At 47.3% G+C, this 20,227-nt stretch overlaps 1 protein-coding gene across 5 annotated transcripts in view; it reads right to left on the reverse strand.

The window, feature by feature from the left end:
• The window catches only part of KLC1 (kinesin light chain 1), a 55,756-nt gene that overhangs the window by 24,322 nt on the left and 11,207 nt on the right, over positions 1–20,227 (reverse strand). For all 5 annotated transcript variants that reach the window (XM_012647101.1, XM_012647100.1, XM_012647099.1 and 2 more), the window contains exons 2-11: positions 16,707–16,968; positions 14,334–14,564; positions 10,930–11,008; positions 10,232–10,457; positions 9,361–9,448; positions 8,643–8,744; positions 5,185–5,358; positions 4,942–5,041; positions 889–938; positions 734–801 (exon numbers count right to left, since the gene is read on the reverse strand). In XM_012647101.1, coding sequence (XP_012502555.1) covers positions 734–801; positions 889–938; positions 4,942–5,041; positions 5,185–5,358; positions 8,643–8,744; positions 9,361–9,448; positions 10,232–10,457; positions 10,930–11,008; positions 14,334–14,564; positions 16,707–16,967 — 1,379 coding nt within the window. In that variant the 5' untranslated portion in view covers position 16,968. The remainder of the gene's footprint in view (positions 1–733; positions 802–888; positions 939–4,941; positions 5,042–5,184; positions 5,359–8,642; positions 8,745–9,360; positions 9,449–10,231; positions 10,458–10,929; positions 11,009–14,333; positions 14,565–16,706; positions 16,969–20,227) is intronic.

A 20,227-nucleotide genomic window follows, 5' to 3' on the forward strand; every position in this document is an offset into this window, starting at 1 on the left:
CCAAACTAGGGTTCACTTTCCTGAAATAAATGAACAGTAAGTTGAGTCTCAAAGGATGAGGAAAGGCGGGGGAAGGGGGGAAGGGGGGAAGGGCAAACATATGTAACCTAAACATCCGTACCCCCATAATATGCTGAAATAAAAAAAAAAAAAAGATGAGGAAAGTTAAGATTGGAAAAAGGAAAGGTGTGTGCCACTCAGCCCAAAGGACAGCGGCTGTCGCGGAGCACAGAGCGTGCGGTGGAGAGCACAGGCTCGAGGCTCGGGAGGCAGGGCCCCAGGGGCTGGCCTCAGAGGGGCTGCCCCTTCCCTCTGGGGCGTGTGGAGGGCCCACACCCGGCAAGGAAATGGTGGGCGTGTGCGGGTCAGTGCCTCCGCGTGTCGCTGAGGGCTGGCCTTCCCAGGTCCACTGGCACGCTTGCCAGGAGCCTGCTATGCAGCTACCTTAAAACCCTTCTCCTTATTTAGGTATCTCCTTTTCCTTTAATTAGGTAGTTATCCTTGGACAAAGTAGTGCTAATGGACAGAACCCATTACAGTAATGTGGGTTTCATACATGTAAATGATCTCATTTACAAAGTTACCGGAATAAAGTTTTAATTGGAATGTGGGGAAAACATGGGAGTGTGCACCCACAACATGTGTAGCTTTCCCACTGGGTCACGTCTAAGCTGCCCTAGAGAACGCTGCCACCTGCCCCTGCTCCTGGGTTTCCCCAGCTGAACAGACATACCTATCAACCTTGCAGGCTTTGTACCAGCCGCCATACTCTCCAAAAGATGTCCCGTCCTTCTGCTTTCCCTAAATTATAACAGATCATTTCAAATTAATAATTATCTTGAACACAGTATATCCAATTTAGAAAATCTCAAAATGGTATATTCTTACTTTGCATTCTTCTCTTTCTTCAGCATGCATCCAAATGGGTTTATTTTCATCTAGGGAAAAAAAAAATTCATACAGGTTGAGCATCCCAAATACAAAATTCTGAAATCCGAAACACTCCAAGTATCAAGTCTATGCTCAAAAAGTTTCAAATTTTGGAGCATTTCAGATAAGGGACACTCAACTTGTACTACGGACTGAAACATGATGGAACCCATTAAGCAGAACAGAACTTGTTACGCCTCGAGGATTGCAAAGGTTTTGTTTTGTTTTTTGTATGATCCTTCTTAGATATTACCTCTCGCAACGTGGACAGATCACATTCCCACCAGATGAGGAGGCCTACGGAAGACAGACCAGACACCAGGCAGTAAGAGGCAGCCGTTCGCGCCTCGCCCTGGACACCAGGTCAAAGAGTCAAAGGCCCCTGGACAGGGGGAGCAACTGTCCAACCCCCTGGTCAATGCTAGGGCCTATAATGTACATTTTTAAAAGCTAGATCCTCAAATAACACCTGTTAGTATTTAGGATTTGAGCAACCTAGCATTAAACCAAAGTCTAAGAAAAAGCAATAAGACATTCAGAGCAAAAGTAGAAAAGATACAAATCCATATTCCTTTAAAGTTTTTTAAAATTCTCAGAACACTACCACATGCCCCTCAACCAAGTTTCTAGACAACCAAAATACCCATGCCATGGAGAAAAAAGCAGCTTAAAAAGGATGTTTATGAAAATATTTTTATGACATGAGAAGTACGTGTGCTAAAAATGTAAAGAGAATAAGCAGTACACATGATTATATGTAGAGTATGGTTTCAATTAGGTAAATCAATAGGTACGGAAGGAAGGAAAGATATTTAAAATGTTACAAGATGGATTTAGGTGAGTTTCATGTTCTCGTCTCTGTGTGAATTTTCTAGGTTTCCTGCAGGGAGGACATATTATGGGCTACGGACAGAGACCCACACCCAACCCCAGACCCCCACTTCTCAGCTCCCCAACCACAGACATGTCGCTCATTACAGTTCGTGGTGTCTTTGCTTCTGAAACGGGGTGATGTCTGACCCACGTGACAGGACTGCTGTGAAAGTTAAGTGAGATCACACTTAACACAATGACTGCCACAACAGAAAAAAAATTTTTCCTTGAGGCCATGGGGTTTTGTTACAAAAATAGAATAAAGACTTCAAAAACAAAATGATCCTTTCTAGTATAATGAAAAGTTTATTTTTTATTGTTGTCTGTGCTTGAGTTATATGCAACTTGAAAAATGATTCCCACGGCTATAGGTAAAGAGACATGTGAGTCACATACGATTCACAAGGCCCCGGCTCAAAACTAGTGTGAGTTAAATACAACTCACGTGGCACTTAATGTGTTAAACTGCTTAGCTCAGCGACTGATACGTGGCCAGGAGCTTAGTAAACAGTTAAGTGTTATTATTCTTATTGGTCATGTCATTAGACATGAATGAAACTACAAAAGTTTTAAATACTGTTTTAAAACAGTGACTATTGTTTAGGTGAGAAGTCTTATGCTGTAATCCCAGCACTTTGGGAGGCTGAGGATCGCTTGAGGCCAGGAGTTGGAGACTAGCCTGGATAACATAGTGAGACCCTGTCTCTACAGAGAAATTTTTAGAAAATTAACTAGGCATAACTGCGGGCACCTGTGGTCCTAGCTACTCAGAAGGCATGAGTAGCTACGTGAAGATCACTTGAGCCTAGGAGTTCGACGATATAATGAGCTATGATCGTCCCACTGCACTCAACTTGGGTGACAGAGTGAGACCCTGTCTCTAAAAATGTAAATAAATAAATAAATAGCTGAACATATTTAAAACTCATTAGCCCTGTTATTTCGTGCAGTTTTAATTATACCTACTAAACAGATTCTAGTGCTAGGATTCAAGTATATTTCACAGTTCACATAGCTTGATGTCCTGACAACAAACCAGGTCATTGATTCAATACATACACTCTGAGCAACAGAAAGCCAGTGTGATGCTGAAGGTCATGAACTGAAACCACAACAGGACACATCTGCATCTGACCTAAGGGGCAAAATGCCTTTTTCTGCCCTATGTTTCACGGAGCAGAAATCTGAGTATAAAAAAACTACTTTTAACTAGAACCCAATTAACTGTACTTCATGCCACTATTTTTAGCAAATCACAAGGAAACAAGTTGACCCAACAGAAGTTTTGAGAAACAGCATGAAGGAGACGGCCTGGAGTCACTACAAGACAGAAGGCCTCTGCCCAGGGCAAGACTGCAGGTGAGCTGTTCTGCACCTGCACGCAGAACCCGAGACACTACCGTATTCTGGCAGTAAAAGGTATTTACTGCTCCACTTGTTAAGAGAGGGAAAAAAACATTTTTGAAAGATTTTCCAAACCTGGTTTCTAGAAACGCTCTATAAAGGAAAAAATTAACCCTCTTTCCAGGGAGCAGAATAATTTGCTCCCGTCTTGTCTGTTTGGCTTCATTGTACTGACAACCTCAGCTGGTATCTCAGACCACAAAGAGCCAAGAGGAAACACACAGGAAGGAACGTCCTGGGATTCTTTCATTCTTGTAGAGACCAGGTCTCCCCACGTTACTCAGGCTAGTCTCAAATGCCTGGAGTCAAGCGATCCTCCCACCTTGGACCCCCAAATGCTGGGATTACAGGCACGAGCCTGGCCCTGGGATTATTTTTCTAGGGATGTAATACGTTGATACTAATAAAATATTTCAACGGACAAAAATATATGTGTGTGCACATGTGTGTGTATATGTGTGTATATATATGTGTCTTTATGTGAGTGTATGTGTATATATGTATACATGTGTATATACATGTATGTGTGTGTATATGCAGTTGTGTATGTATGTGTGTGAATATATGTATACATATGTATATGTGTGTGTGACTGTATGTATGTGTGTATACATGTGTATATATATATGTGTACATGTGTATATATGTATATGTGTGTGTTGTATACAAGCTGAGTTATATATTTCACTATATATTACAACGTAATAATAACAGAAATAGAGTACACAACAAATGCAATGTACTTGAATCATCCCTAAACCATCTCCCCCTCCCCGTCGATGGAAAAACTGTCTTCCATGAAACAGTCCCTGGTGCCAGAAAGGTTGGGACCACTCGTATATATGCATATATAAAAATTAACCGAAACACCTCTTTCCCTCCACATTCTGAGGTTTCCTACACACCAGCAACAACGTCCCCACTCTGAATGCCTTCTGTAATAACTGATGGAGAAAAAATTAACACATAAGTATTTTTGATGGAGCAATTTGAACTCTGTGGAACAGTCGGTCACCCTGTGACTGTGGATGAAGCACTCAGGACACGCAGCCCTGGCTCCTTAACACAGCGAAACAAGCCGGCAGGCGCGTCCGACGGGCTCCCCGGGGGGCTCGGCTGCTGGCTCCGGGCCACCCTTTGAGGACTCCTGACTCACAGCACAAACCCCGACAGCACGCTGACTCGACGGGGGCTTCTGGGGTCAGTGGACTTAGCCGGAGCCTGAAGCAAGCGCAGACTCCGGAGGGAGGCAGCACGGAAAGCAGCCGTGTGAGGGCCCGGAGCCTCCCCGCAGGGAGCTGTCCTGAGTGGCGGGTGGCGCTGGGCAGGGCACCGCAGAGGCGTGCACCAGCATTTACTGCGCCAGAACGGACAGATGAGCAGGAGAGGGGATGAACGCTCAGCCTGTGCCGTGTCCACTCTTCCAAGCACTATTTGGAAAAGTGTTTCTAAAATTCAAATAAAATTCTATATTGAATGGCCAGGTGCAGTGGCTCACGCTTACAATCCCGGCACTTTGGGAGGCCAAGATGTGAGGATCACTTGAGGCCAGGTGTTCAAGACCGGCCTGGGCAACATAGCAAGACCTCATCGCTACAAAAACCTTTTTAAACAACTAAAAATTTTAAAATGTATATTCTGATAACCTCGGTATTACCAAGTTCCAGTTGGAAATCACTATTTTTAATGTATTAAACGATTAAAGCTGCTTAGAAATAGGAGCGTGTTTCTTACCATCTACAGAACCAAACTCCCTTTCATGTGCACGAGTGAGAATTTCTTTGTACAGTGTTTCTGCTTGCTTGAACTTTCCTTGTTTCAGATAGCAGGATGCCTTCAAATAAAATAAAATATTTAGTATCCTTTATGTGTAAATAAAGCACACATTTTACTCTACAGGTTAAATCACGGAACGTTTGCATTTTGGAAAGAAGCACTGCTGGCTGCACCCCTGGCGCTGCGCCTCCGTCAACATACCAGGTTATTTTTGGTCTTGGCCACATTGGGGTCATCGGGCCCCAGTTTCGTCTGGTAGATGTCGAGGGCTCTTTGATAATAGTACTCCACTTCCTCATACTTGCCCTGGTTCTGGCACAGCAAGGCCAAGTTATTTAACTGCTTAGCAACATCGGGGTGATCCTTTCCCAACACCTGGAAATGAAAACAGTGTGTGAGAACCACGTCCTTGTTCCGCTCTCCACCCTGCTGCTGGAAGGAGCTTTCTGAAACAACAGAACTGCGCTACACTTCCAGGATTAAAATCCCTAAATGGCTCCCAAGCTGTGTAATAATAAAAGTAACTTAACCAGAATTTTATCAAACTCTCATTCTTGAGGGGAGGGAAGGGACCGTGCTAATTTTCTTTAGCTGCTTTAAGTTGTGCGATTCCTACAGGAATCCCGCACGGTGGGTATGTACGATTATTACGCATTTTGAAGATGAGGAAACTGCGTTTTATAAAGGCTGTGTTAGTTTCATTGCCAAGTTCTAGAAGAGTCCAAACTCGCTGCTCAGACACTCCTCCCCTAGCCCTCCCTGCTACCAACCCTTGAGGGCTCTCTTCAGTCCCCTCGGAGGGGACCTCCCAACAGCCAAGTAAGGAGGCCTCGCCCCACCCAGTGAACTCACAAGCATGTCACCTGGTTGTTCTCTCTTTACCAGAATCACTACCCAACACGACCTGGATTATCCTTCACTGCCTGACTCACCCCACTCATGACTTCTATAAGCCCCGAGAGTACAAACTGTCAGTCTTCTTCGCCATCTAGAAGGGGCCTGGCACGCAGACGGATGAATAAACCTAACCTACTCCCTCAGTGCCTTTCTTCCTTTTTTTTTTTTTTTTTAAAGAGACAGGGTCTTGCTCTGTCACCCAGGCTGCAGTGCAGTGGCCGACCACAGTGCACTATAAAACCTCAAACTCCTGGGCTTACACGTTCCTCCTGCCTCAGCCTCCCAAGTAGCTATGACTACAGGTGTGCACCACCATGCTTGGCTAATTTGTTAAAATTTTTCTGTAGAGACAGGGTCTCACTATGTTGCCCAGGCTGGTGTCAAACACCTGGCCTCAAGTGATCTGCCTGCCTCAGCCTCCCAAAGTGCTGGGATTACAGGCGTGAACCACCATGCTCGGCCCCCTCAGTACCTTGAACAAGTGATTTGTTTTCTCCACTTTGTGCCTTTACGTGTGCAGTCCAGGGAGGCGAGCTGCCCCTCCACCCCTTTCTGCATTCCCTACCTATCCCTGCCCAGGAAACTTTTAGCTCAGTTATTCAAGATGCAGCTTAAACACTGACCTTCTCTGGGAAGCTACCCCCCATGGCCCCCAAGCCCTGGGCCCAGAGACGCCTGCTCCCTACTCTCCCAGGGCTCCATCCGAGAGGCTGACACACCCTGCGGCTGAGTTCCGTCTGGTGGGCTGTGCTCCCGTGGGAGGGACTGTATCTGATGTGTAAGTCACCAACTCCAACTAAGCAGAGGGCTCTGAACGCATGAAAGAGCAAATATATAAATGAATCCGGCAGATCAACTCACACAGCTCCCAATCCTGAATGCGGTGCTTCTGTGCTGGCCCTGACTTAACCCCACAACACTCAGATCCGGCCACAGTGTTTCGTGAATGCCGTGCAGAGGACAGCGTGATAACACAGCGCCTGCATCGTTGCACAGCGAGCCCTTTCCATTTTCTCTCCCCTAGTTCCTTACCATAAGGCTCAAAATTAAGGGACTAATCTCTAAGTATCACTGATAAATAATCACAAAAAATACCAAGATAAAAGATCACGGGCCACACCTGCTACCTGAATCTCTGTAACATCTGAACAGGCACACAGAGAACTGCCGGAATGGACAGGTTACATTGTCCCAACACCTAATCAGCATAAACTGTAACGGCTGGCACTAAGCACCCACACCACGGCGTCGCAGATGACACGTGTAGGTAAGTGATGGGGTCCCTCGCAGCACTGAGTTACTGTTTAATTTTTGTCCCTTTCCCCCCCGCCAGCCACACAAAAGGGGTAATTTAAATCAGAAATTCAGTGGAGCTACAGAAAAGAAAGAGTACTACACTTCTTATACACCTGAGTCTACAGTCTGCGAGGTGTTTGTATTTGATGACAGGGACCATTTTGCTGATGTTACTCAAGAGTACGAGTTGGTGCTAAGTTCAGTGCTTCACTGAATTCCGGCCCTGCCAGGCAATCTCCAGAGAGATGTCATGGGGGCAGAAGCTGCATCTACATGTAAGAACACTTAGCCGAAGGAATCTAGACCAAGCGTTAATCATAGGAAGGACACAGAAAACCAGAAACTTCTGCTACTCAGAGGTCAGCAACAAGAAGTGGTTTCTGTAGGCCGCAGAGGGAGAGTTACCACCCCATTCCTTTCTGAGCTCTCCTCTTCCGTTCTGAACCCTCTCAATCCTTCCCAAAGGCATCAGTAAGTTCCCCTCTCTGGAACTGTCACAGAATTTGGGTCACAGTCCTCTACTGACAACGGCTCGTCATGTCTCCTAAGACTAATACGAATGCACAAAGACACAATCATAACCACCAGGGATTACAGTGTTCTACGGTGCAGTTCCTGAATGAAGTATCTGCACATGATAAATACGTAGTAGTAAAATTACTTTTCCTTTTAAAAAATAAAATAAATAAAATATCCATGCCATTGATTTAATCTATAGCTCTGAGTTAATCTGTAGATCTGAAAATGATCATTCATTTTTTAAGCTTCATAAAGCATATTTGATGTTTGTTTTTTTTTTATGAGATGGGGTCTTGCTCTGTTGCCCAGGCTAGAGTGCAGTGGCATCATCCTGGCTCATTGTAGCCTCAAACTCCTGGGCTCAAATGATCCTCCTGCCTCAGCCTTCTGAGTAGCTGGGACTACAGGTATGCACCACCATGCCTAGCTAATTTTTCTATTTTTAGTAGACATGGGATCTTGCTCTTGCTCAGGCTGGTCTCGAACTCTTGACCTCAAGTAACCCTCCCGCCTCCCAAAGTGCTAGGATTACAAGTGTGAGCCACCTCATCTGGCCTGATGAATTTATCTTTAAACTGTAATGTTTTCCTCACTGACAAGCACATGTCCCACTGTCAAATGTAAGGCCCCAGGCTTTCCACCTCTAGTCCTTAGAAATTCTTCAATGAGCATCGTTTCCAGGCCGCACCAGGCTCGGGAGGGCACAGCGCCAGGACTGCACCTGTCAGAACACACACTCCTCATAACTGGGTCTTACACGTGGATCTGTACGGGCCAGTCTGGCCTTGTTTTGTGGGCTGTCTGCCCTAGTAAATGAGGTGTTTTCAGTAAACGATCAGGAGCAAGACATCACAGTGGTCATTTCTCAAAACCTAAAACTGAAATATTTTTTTAAAAACACAAGAAAACTCAATCTCAGAGAAGGAGAATCCTCCATGTTCTGGTACCTTTTCTCTGATCTCCAGGGCTCGCTTGCACAAGGGCTCGGCTTCCTTGTACTTCCCTCGCTTGCCATAGAGGACCGCAAGGTTATTCAGAGTGGCCGCCACCTGCCAACACAGAGGGCACCACTAAGAACAGTACAAGATCACACAACAAAGTACACTTACACATCACAAATTCACTTACACTCGCTACGTATAGTACAGCACTCTCAACTGGATAAAAGAATGTAACCAGTTACCAGGAAACAAGCGATTCGCTACACTACCGATTACACAAGGTAACACTGCAGAACACTAAAATTAAACAAATCGACAGCAACAACAGGATCTTAATTTTTTTTCGTTTCCTTGGAAGCCACAAAGCCACCCAAAACAGATCTGCATGTAAATTAACCAGATTTTAATAAAGAGACAATATAAATTCTTCAGAAAAAAATTTCTGAAAGTACATGCAATTTGATTTAGGATCAAAAAATATGGTGGGTGATCCAGCTGAGGTGAGCGCTATGAACGAGTTCAGTGCAGGGGCTCATGCGACGTGGCAGAGCCATCCGCATGCAGCCTGCCGCCGGCGCGGACGGAGGGAAGACCCTACCTGAACCGTCTAGGGAAAGGCAGCTCCTAAACTCTCCCTGTTGAGTTTAATATTAGAATGAGCTGGATAAAAGAAACGGACGGGGAAGTAAAATACAAAAAGAATGAAAGAACTAGATATACAAACCGCAGGATGGTCTTTGCCCAGCGTCTTCTCACGGATGGCCAAGGCGTCATTCAGTAGGTTGGCTGCGTCCTTGTATTTGTTTTGATCCCTGAATTGAAAACACACATTAAGTGTTTTAGACACAAATTCATACATCTTTTTTAAACATAATTTTAGAACCACAGAAATAAAAGTTAAGCTTCAACTCTTTAAAAAGAAAAACCTATGTGCAGGAGAAAAAGATGGAAGAAAATTCATCAAAAAATGTACTGGCAAGGTGAGCCCTGGAATCAGGGCTGACTAGCTCTGAGCGTGTCTCTCCCGTCTACACCACCGGACAACACGTTCCCACACTGCAGCACGCGCCCGCTGCCCTAGATATACCCCACCAAAGGAACTCTTCTGCGCCACTGCTCCGCCCGCGCCCTTCAGCAGAGATGAACACAAAAGGGGCAAAGGTCAAGTGGAACCCTGAATTCTAGAAGGAGACAGAGTTAACCAGGCCCTTGGAAGGATACTGACAAACATCTTTTGTCAAAGTGGATATCCTTCTTCAAAGTGGAAGGACACTGGCAGAGCGGGGAGGCCAGTCTAGACAAAAGCAGCCCAGTACACAGAGTCCTGTGGAAAACAGCATAAATGGCTTAGTGTGGCCAGAGTGAAAGGTCTCCGTGGGCTACTGTAGAAAGGCAGCGTCTGTTCTGACTCGTGAGACCCTTGCCACAGAGCTTACTGAATATTTTGAGTTTAACCCTTGGCTGTTTATAGAAAAGTGGATAATAAGGTTGAAAAATAGTTTATACATATTTACAAGCAAATAAATATTTTTACGGGGTAAGGTGGTTAAAAACATTGTCCACGGTGAAACCGGTAGATGAACGAAACGACTAGCCTGTACACCAAGGCCAGGATGTTGAGCATGGTGGCCACGTCTGGGTGGTCGTGTCCCGACGTCTTCTCCAGATCCTCCAGCGCCTGCTTGCAGAGGGGCACGGCCACCTCGTAGCGCCCCTGGGAGGCGTACTGGATCACCAGGTTGTGCAGCGTGCGCAGCCGCGCGGGGATCTCGTAGCCACCCTGCTGGGCGGCGGCGGCCGCGCTGCTGTGCTGCTGCTGGACTGCACAGAGAGGGTTTGGGTTCAGAGGGGCTTTTCAACAGCAGCATCAAGATGAGTCAGTTCCTTTAAAACTGTCTTCCCTAGCTTTGGCCCTGATGCTGTTTAAATCTTCTAGAACTGCCTGGGCAAGCAAGAGAACAGCGCTAACGTGTCAGGGATGGCGCCATGTCCCCTGATCGCACCATGACACTTCTCTTGGCACCAGGAAACCAGCAGAATAAGGTAATTCTGACTTCCTTCCTCTGGGAGAGTCCACAGATCACGGCCAGACTGAGCACGCGTGCCCTGTGTCCTAGCGTCTGATCTAACGTATTCCCATATCCCAACAAACAAAAACTATTTTAGATTCTCTTGGAAAACGAAAATCAATCCCACTGGTGCTCCTGCTTCCACGAGGCAGGCTACACGTCCTGAGGCTCCCACCAGCCACCACCTTCCTACGGCACGTGGCCACACCCTCCGCGTCACTCACTGCCTTGTCCTGGGTCGTCTTCGTCATTGGGGAAAAGGTCATCCAGAGGCTCTTTGGTAGAATCCGTGTCCTTGTCCTCCTGTAAAACAGACCCAGAACAACCCTTCATCTTATACGCACTATACATCCCGTCCTGGAACTCTTTGATACTAAATTCATTTTAATTACAAATCAGAAAAGATTCTCAGCTTTTAACATCAATGTAGGATCCTCCACCATTTGGCTTATCTACCAGTTCAATCAGGAGTGATAAAAAGCTTGTTTGACTGGACACAAGTACTTCAACGCAGGCCAGGGTTGGACAAAATAGGCCATGACTGCGTTTCTATGCCTTAGATTCTTCGCCCGTACTCTGAGGAAGGCCCAGGAGAGCAGAGAAACCCTGATTTGAAATAAAAATCTCACTTGGAAACCAACACGCAGAGAGAGATTAAGATGAAAGCTTCTGCGGGGCGCAGGAACGGCGCGGCTGACTCCCGCCCAGCACAACGGGCTCCAGGGCAGGAGCCCCCAGAGCAGCTGGAACCTCCCAGCTCTAAAAGTCTGTGCCCCGTGTTTCCCAGCAGTCCTGCTGATCAGGGCAAGGCGTGAAAACAGTGACTGCACGATGGAGAGGACAGACACCGCGTGCGCAGGTAAGAAACTGGCGGCATCGTGGGGCAGAGGAGCACTGCGTGGCTCCGGAAAGGATAACCTGACCAAGACACCTGCAGAGCATTCCTGTCTGGGACATGTGATCGGAACATCAGACAGACCCAAACCGAGGAAAGACGTGTAAAGGAACTGGCCCGCACTCTTCAAAAAATACCAAGGTCAAGAAAGACAAAGACAGACCGAGGCCCTGTTCCCGATGAAAGACGACTGAAGAGACACAACAGCCGCGCGTAGGGTGTGGCCCTGAACTGGACCCTGGCACGGAGCGGGAAATGCCACGATGAACACGCGGAAGTTTGAAAAAAAGAAAAACTGCTGTGAAGGACACTGTGGGGCAACGGACAGAAGCGGGTATCAACTACAGAGGACGTGAGGGCACCTGCGTGCAACGTTCTGCCTGCCCCGGCCCTGGCCGCCACAGGGGCACATCCCGACCCCAGGGAGGCACCAAGCAAAGGCAGGGAGGGCGGCACAGACGGCGCTCACCGTGCACCTGAAAGGGCAGGGAGGCTAACTCGGTAAGGTTTTCTCCAAGTCTGACATTTTTTCAAAACATGAAAGTTTTTTATTTTTTTAGGCAGAGTCTCACTCTGTCACCCCAGCTACAGTGCAGTGGCCTCATCACAGCTCCCTGCAACCCCAAACTCCTGGGCTCAAGCGATCCTCCTGCCTCAGCCTCCCGAGTAGCTGGGACTACAGACCTGCGCCACCATGTCTGGCTAATTTTTCTATTTTTAGTAGAGACAGGTTTCCCTCTTGCTCAGGCTGGTCTTGAACTCCTGACCTCAAGTGATCCTCCTGCCTCAGCCTCCCAGAGTGCTAGGATTACATACCGGCATGAGCCACCATACCTGGCCTCAAAACATGTAATTTAAAAAGGCCGATTCTATGAAACCAGCATTCCACTTCTCACCATTCTCCAGTGTTCCTGGCTGGCATTGCTTCTCCAACTACTCTCATTCCCAGCAGCAGTCTACAGCAGTGCATCTTTTAAATCAAAACATTTAGTTGCCCCCTGGCTTCGAGGAGACATGAGGGAGAAACACGGTAAGCCTATTAAAATAGGGTGCTATCAACTGAACTGTGTTCTCCCAAAATTCTTATGTTAAAGCCCTACCCTGAAAACGCTGGTATTTGGAGATAGAGCCTTTGGGAGGTGATTTGGGTGAGGTGAGGTCACAAGGGTGGGGCCCTCATGATGGGATTAGTGTCCTTATAACAGACTCCAGAGAGCTTACTCCCTCTCTCTCTCTCCACCATGTGAGGACACAGAGAAGGTGGCAGTCTGCAAGCCAGGAAGAGAGCCCTCCATACAACCAGACCCTGCCGGCACCCTAATCTTGGACTTCCAGCCTCCAGAACTGAGAAAATAAATGTTGTTTAAGCCACCCAGCCTGTGGTATTTTGTTACGGCAGCCTGAGTAAGTGTAGGTTTGCTGGTGCTATACACAAGACTATCCCAGTAGTGTTAGGATGGGGGTTTGGACCAGAGACACAGATGTGGAACTCTCTTACACACTGATTATTAAACATGCCTGGCATCATGTAAGCATTTAAAAGAACACTAGCTCTACATGCAATGTGGAATCCTGGATTGGATCCTGGCACAGCAAAGGGACACAAGTGGAAAGCCTGGTGACATCCAAATCAAGCCTGTGGTTAATAGTAAAGTAGTGATGTTAACGTCTTAGTTCTGACCAATATACTATAGTTAGATAAGATGTTAACACTAAGGAAACAGGGTAAAGGGCATATGGGAATTCTCTCGACTGTCTTTTCAACTTTTATGTCAATCTAAAATTATTCCAAAATTAGTAAGTTTTCTTAAAAAAGAAGTTAACTGAATGAGAAAAAAATAGTGAATAAAAAATAACTCAGACTAGGATAAACATCCAAACAGAGCGAACAGTAAAGGAAAAGCAGCCGGGCGTGGTGGCTCACGCCTGTAACCCTAGCACTGTGGGGGAAGAGGCAGGAGGATCAGTTGAGGTCAGGAGTTCAAGACCAGTCTGAGCAAGAGCGAGACCGACCCCGTCTCTACTGAAAATAGAAAAATTAGCCAGGTGTGGCAGTATGCTCCTCTAGTCCCAGCTACTCAGGAGCCTGAGGCAGGAGGATTGCTTGAGCCCAGGAGTTTAAGGTTACAGTGAGCTATGATGACGTCACTGCACTCTAGCCAAGGGGACAGAGTGAGACTCTATCTCAAAAAACAAAAAACAAAATGAAACAAAAAAAAAAACCGAGATCCATCCTTGGGGAACCCTACCATTCCAGAAACAGAAAGATAAGTGGGCAAGGGAGGCTGACAGGTCATGGGAGAGCCAGGTAGCATCCTGGGGCCAGGGAGGAAGAGTTTCAAAGAAAGACTCTGCTAGCTGCAGAGAGCCAACCCAGAGTCAGGGTCACAGATGGGTGAGTCGGGCCACTGCTGACGTAGCAGTAGGAGGTACTGGAAACCAAACTGCAGAGGGGTAGGGAAGTTCTCAAGCTAGGGCGGACCTCACTGAAGGTAAGTAATGGTCTTCTTTGCATTCATTGTGCCTGATGTTTACAAAGCATTTTTACATTTTCTGACCATTATTCTAAAAACACGTATAAAAAGACTACGGACTTGCCCAGAGACCCACCAGCCTTGGCCCTGCGAAATGCAATCACCAGAGAAGACAGGAAAAGCCCGGCAGCCCTGCCGCCGTGCTCTGTGACTGCAGCATGGCAAATGTCAGCACCACGCTCACTACAGAGCCACTCACAGATGGGGAAATGTCGTCATCGTATTTTTTGAGCTGATTCATAAATTCCAGATGCTTCTTTTCTTCCTCCAGCTGAGCCACAGACTGCTCGCTCTTCTGCAATTTCTGCTGAGTGTTGGCCAGTTCGTCCCGCAGCCACTGATTCTCCTGGCACAGGCGACGCACCTGCGCACGCAGCTTCTGTTTCTCGGACTCCACGGCATTCAGGTGATTGGACAAAGCCATCATAACCTGAACAGAGACGTGCACAGAACGGTAGTATGCTGTCCAGCAGGGGCTCGCCCCTCTGCGGCGGCAGCTCCAGCTCCAGCTCCCGCTCACAGGCACGTTCCCCAAAGTACCCGCAAGTATAATCCGCCATTTATTGCTCTTCCCCCTTCAGCCACAGACTGCATAACGGGGTGTGATAAAGAACATCCCATGTTGAACATCTACAAGTAACACACCTCTCTTTTTTGACTTGAGAGCGTCTCAAAGGGACTAGCGATGAACACACAGCCGCTCTTAGACGGCACCGTGTTATTTTACTTTCTATGGAGATGGCCCCCGCCTAATGTTTCACAGACCCCGTTCCACGTGTGAGGCTGCGTGTACCACGTGTGCATGAGCTGCAGGTCAGCAAGGGGCTACTGGCGGACTCGAGCACGGGTAGGGAGACAAATCTTCCCCATGCTCCACGCTAAGGGAAGAAATCTCCGCAGCTACCAGCACGCTACGCTACAGAATGCTCCAGGGCTCCGCCTGCGGTGAGCTGTCAGTTTCCTGGACAGGCCTGCCTGCGGCCGTAAGTGCCCAGGAGCACGAGCACCAAGGGCAGGAGGGAAGAGGGTGGCTTCAGTCTCTTCTAGCTTCAGGTCATGTAACTGCCCTTCCCTTTCGTTCCTAACATAATCATCATGTTATCATCTCCCTAGGTTTAAAACTTCAAACTCCAAAAGGTGGAGCCTTTTCTTCCTTCTTTTTTTAAACCAATTATCTACCAGACTAAAAAAAGCAAGTTTAGGCAGGTGTGCTGGCTCAGGCCTACCATCCTGGCACTTCAGGAAGCCCAGGTGGGAGGACTGCTTGAGGCCAGAAGTTCAAGAACAGCCTGGACAACATAGTGAGACTCCATCTCTACAAAAAATTTAAAAATTAGCTAGGTGTAGCAATGTGAGCGTGTAGTCCCAGCTACTCAGCAGGCTGAGGTTGGAGGATCACTTCAGCCCAGGAGTTTGAGGTTGAAGTGGGCTCTGATGACGCCACTGCCTCCAGCCTGGGCAACAGAGCAACACCCTGTCTCAAAAAAAAAAAAAAGCAAGTCCAAAGTTCAAAGTCATACCATCTTTAAATAACAGAACTTCAGAACTTAAGAAACAACAGGTACACAGTATCCAAACAAAGCTACAGTTCTTCAACTAGAGTCTGTAACATGGTGAAGATGAAGAACTCTAAAATCAGGATATGGATGGCCACTTCCTCTGTGAAAGCAGAACTGGTAACCAGCGGCCCCTCTTCTGCTCCATTCAGTCACTAGACTGGGGGACAGCTAAGACAGAAGGCAAGTTTTAGCACACTTAAATTTATCTAAGATACACTGGCAGAGCCAGAAGTTATCAGGGAGGGAAAAAACCTAGATGTTTTCAGTGTTTTCATCTCTGTATCGAGTACAACAGAAACACAGGTTGAGTCCAAGACGTGAAGCAACCTGGCCCTGGGGTACCACACAGACTACCAGCTGCTGGCCAGAGTCCGTGCTCCCTTCCTCCTCGGGCTTCAGAACCTGGAACTGTAAGTGGGAAGACAACATTCCCCAGCCTACCTCACGCCTAGGTGCGGCCAAGGAAGGGAATTCTGGCCAGTGAAATGCAAAGCAGTGCTGTGCACAACTTCAGGGAAGTGGCCTTAAAGGGAGGAGGCACACCCTTCCTGTCTCCTCCCCTGTCCTCGAACAGGGTCATGTGGCTGCAGCTGGAGCTCCCTCTTAGTCTCCGAGACAGGCTGCCAGGATGTGGTGCAGCGGATGACAGGAGCCCAAGTATCCCTGACAACCGGGCAGCCACAGAGCCATCCAGGACGGCACACCCCGGTACTTGTCTCACACACCTCTGTGCTGCTTAAGCCACCGTTTTTGTTTTTCCATATAGGCAGCCACATCAAATCCCGACCTAAGTGATACACAGGGGTGCCTCTGTTTTGGCTCTGCTTCTTAAAAGTTGAGATATACCCAAATTAGGAGCCATTTCTACAACATACACAACCCACATGTCAGTGGACGTCTGTTACTCCGCAAGCAGCTTCCCTCTACTTTAATGGAACTACGTATTTCACGTGAAGTCTCCACTCTTCCAAACAATCAAGTCCAGGTTCACGTCTGGGTCGTTTCGCTCATACCTGTGCCTCGCTCAGGCCAAGCTCCAACATCTCCAGGGACTTCCGGATCATGTTCGATTTCTCCTCCACCAGGTTGCTTTCATCATCTTTCTTCAAACACTTCAGTGTCTCCAGTAAACTCTGCAAAATGGAATTGTGTTCATTCTTCAGAGCTTCCAGGCCCTGAATCACTTGCTTTGTCTTGGAAATAATTTCATCCTGTGTAAGCTTCTCCAACTTGTCTTCCTTTATGTACACCATTGTGGACATGTTGTCATACATTCTAGAATGAAAAAGGAAAAACAAATTAGACATCTCATTACAAGTTTCCTTTCTGTTATATCTTTAGTAAGGTAAACATCTGTGAAAACTTTAAAATGAGCATTGTATAGGTAAACAATTAATATGTGCATTTGTAATTTAAGATCTTGAAATATCATACTCTGTACTATTTCTGCTTTCCCTTTGCAGACCCATTGTACTTTTCTGATTTATTTCTAAATTCTTTTTTACGGATAGAACGACAGCAACTGAAATTAATGCCAAAGATTAAAAGCAGCAAAACATCCAAATGGCATTTCCAAAACACATAGCCTCAGTGAACAAAATTTTCTCTGAATGTTTGTAAGCTTTTTTGTCTTAATTAAATGCAGAAGGAACTCTAAATTCTTGGTAACACACTTAACCAGACAAAGCCTTGAGAAGTGGTCACACAACTGGAAGAAGAAAAACCAGCCAAAGAACATGGAACAGTGAGCGTGGCCGGGGAGAGCAAACCCAGAAGACACAGGGTGCCAGGGACAGGAGCAGGATGGTCACTGGCGGGCTCTTGGAAGAGGGCCGTGAGAGGCCGGGGAAGACAGGACGCCCTGTCTCGGACTGCCTTTGAAACCCCACAGTGAGGAGGAAGAGGACGAGGGGAAAGAGACACACAAAATAGGACCAGCCGTCGTGTCAGGTAACTGCTGACTACGCTCTGCTCCCTTTACCAACCTCTCTGGCTTTACGCATGTCTTAAAATCCCATCGGTAAGTTTAAAAAACAGTAGAGTCACGAGCAGTGATAATCAAGGCAGTCTCCAGCACGGTGATGGGGACGGAGCCCGAGTTACGAGCCAGAGTGACTCCTTCACAGCACTGCCGCGACCTGAAATCTCAGGTTTCACAAAGTGCCGCGCATCCCCTTGAATATAAACTCTAACGGGAAAGGCAGGGACTTCATCTTGCGGGACTCCACTCAATCCACGGCACCCAGGACAGCTCCTGGCCCCGACAGCCCACCTGGCGCGTGGATGGACGGGGAAAGACCAGAGCAGCAGGTACAGGCCACACGTTCCAGGGCTCAGGGCTCAGGACGCAGGAGTGAAAGCCACAAGCACTTGAGAACAGGGTCACATTAGTCTCTGTATCACCAATTTCACACTGGAAAAATGATTTTTTGCCTAAATACAAAGACTAAATTTCTTCTGAAATTTGGAAGTCGTCTATAGGACTATTCAGAAATCCAACAGAGAGCCCAGAACACAAAGGAGCAAAGGCAATTCCTCTACCTGGCACCATGTTATTTACTATTAAAATTATTACGTATTTATTTAACACATGGCTCTCCAGCTCCACTGTAGCAAATCCGTGCTGTGCATTTGTGCCAACTCTAAATATGATATTAATGCCAAAGGAAACAAAAGGTTGACTAGGAAAAGTAATCAGTTTACTACATGACTCAGCTACAGCATATAGAGTGATAAAGACAAACAGTCAAGACTGATGTAACCGCAACTAAAATACAATTACACTGGGAGGCTGTGTAGACGCAGAGCGTGCACAGGTGAGGGAGAGTAAAGGAAGATCCTAAACATCTGAAGTGGAAAGTCAAGAACTGAAAACTTACCAGGTAGCAAAATAAGTGTGTTATTTAGAAATAGGGTGATAACGGAAAAATAATGTCATTTATAAGAAGTGTGAACAGAGCCTTCCGGGAGATGCAAAGGGAGAGTGAGGGGCACAGCCCAAATCGTACCACGTGACTGTAAGAACGCGCCTGCACCATTCTCGCCACACGGCGCCGCGGGCACGGGCTGCCGGCGCGGTTCACAGCCGGTGAGGGAAGCGGGGACCCCCGGCTCAGCCAGTGTCTGCGGGCCGCTCCGCTGCACGGCCACCCCTGCACGAACGCATCCCGTCCACGCTCTTAGGAAGCAAATCGCTGTGAGCAGCCCACACTCAGAGGGCGCAGAGCTGCGCCGGCCCCAGCAGAGGGGCGTCCATCCAGTGACCGGAATTCTTCTGTGAGGGAGGTCTGTCGATCTCTGCCTCTTCCACCGTTTGTTTGTTTAATCATTTACATCAATACGGACCGGCAGACATTTTATACTTTTGATTATATCTAAATAATACTAATTATTAAAAATGTATTAACAGTATTATTTAGCTGCTGCTCAAACTGTTCCAGTGTGGTCCAGTGGCGCTCTCTCAGTTGGGTCCTATGTCCGTTTTTCATGCTCCTCTCACTTTGTTTTTTGGACACATCCTTACTTTCTGGCACCACAAGTAGCTCCAGGCTCATCCTGTATTTTCCCCGCCCTAGCCCTAGAATCGGCCGTTTCTCCACGGAGCCCTGGTTTGGTCTGCGGTGGGATGGTATTAGAATCCAAAATGGGAGCTGGGGAAGGTGCTGTCCAGCTACTTGAGAGGCTGATGCAGGAGCATCGCTTGAGCCCAGGAGTTGCTCGTGCTGTGATCGTACCTGGGAAGAGCCACTGCACTGCAGCCTGGGCGACAGAGTGAGAACCTATCACTAATTAAAAAACAAAACAAAACAAAAAAGAATCCAAACTGGGCCCAGTGGTCTTCCTCCTAAAAGCCCATAGCCCGGGCCTAACCATGGGAAAAATATCAAATCTAAATGAAGGACAAAATAGCTGCCCTGCACTTCTCAAAACTGTCCAAGTCATTTCAATGGACTAAATGTGGGCCTCCCCCCACCCCCACCCAATCCCCACGGTGAAGCCCTAACCCCCAATGTGATAGTTATCAGGAGGTGGGGTCTCTGGGGGGTAATCAGGTCATGAGGGGAAAAGGGAACCCAGAGCGCTCTCTCCTCCGCTTTTTCCCCCCGCGCAAAGACACACCGGAAGCCAGCCGCCTGGAGCCCAGAAGGGGCCATCACCAGACCTGACCACACTGGCACCCTGATCACAGACTTCCAGCTTCTCAAACTGTGAGAAATAAACTTCCGTTGTTGTAAGCCACCCAGGCTGTGGTACTGTTACAGCAGCCCTAACAAACTAAGGCAGTCATCGAAAACGCGGAACGTCCAAGAAACTGTCACAGACCAGGAGGCATGACAAATGTGATGCAGAATCTTGGGTGGGATCCTGGGATAGAAAAAGGACATGAGGGAAAAACTAGTGACATCCAAACAAAGTGGAGTTTAGAGAATAACATACCAGTGTTGGTTCCGTGGCTGTCACAAATGGGCTACAGTGACGTAGGACGCTAACATCGGGGGAAACTGGGTGCAAGGAATGTGGGAATTCTCTGCAC

Source organism: Propithecus coquereli, unplaced genomic scaffold, assembly GCF_000956105.1.
Source record: "Propithecus coquereli isolate 6110/MARCELLA unplaced genomic scaffold, Pcoq_1.0 Scaffold256, whole genome shotgun sequence".
NCBI classification, from domain to species: Eukaryota; Metazoa; Chordata; class Mammalia; order Primates; family Indriidae; genus Propithecus; species Propithecus coquereli.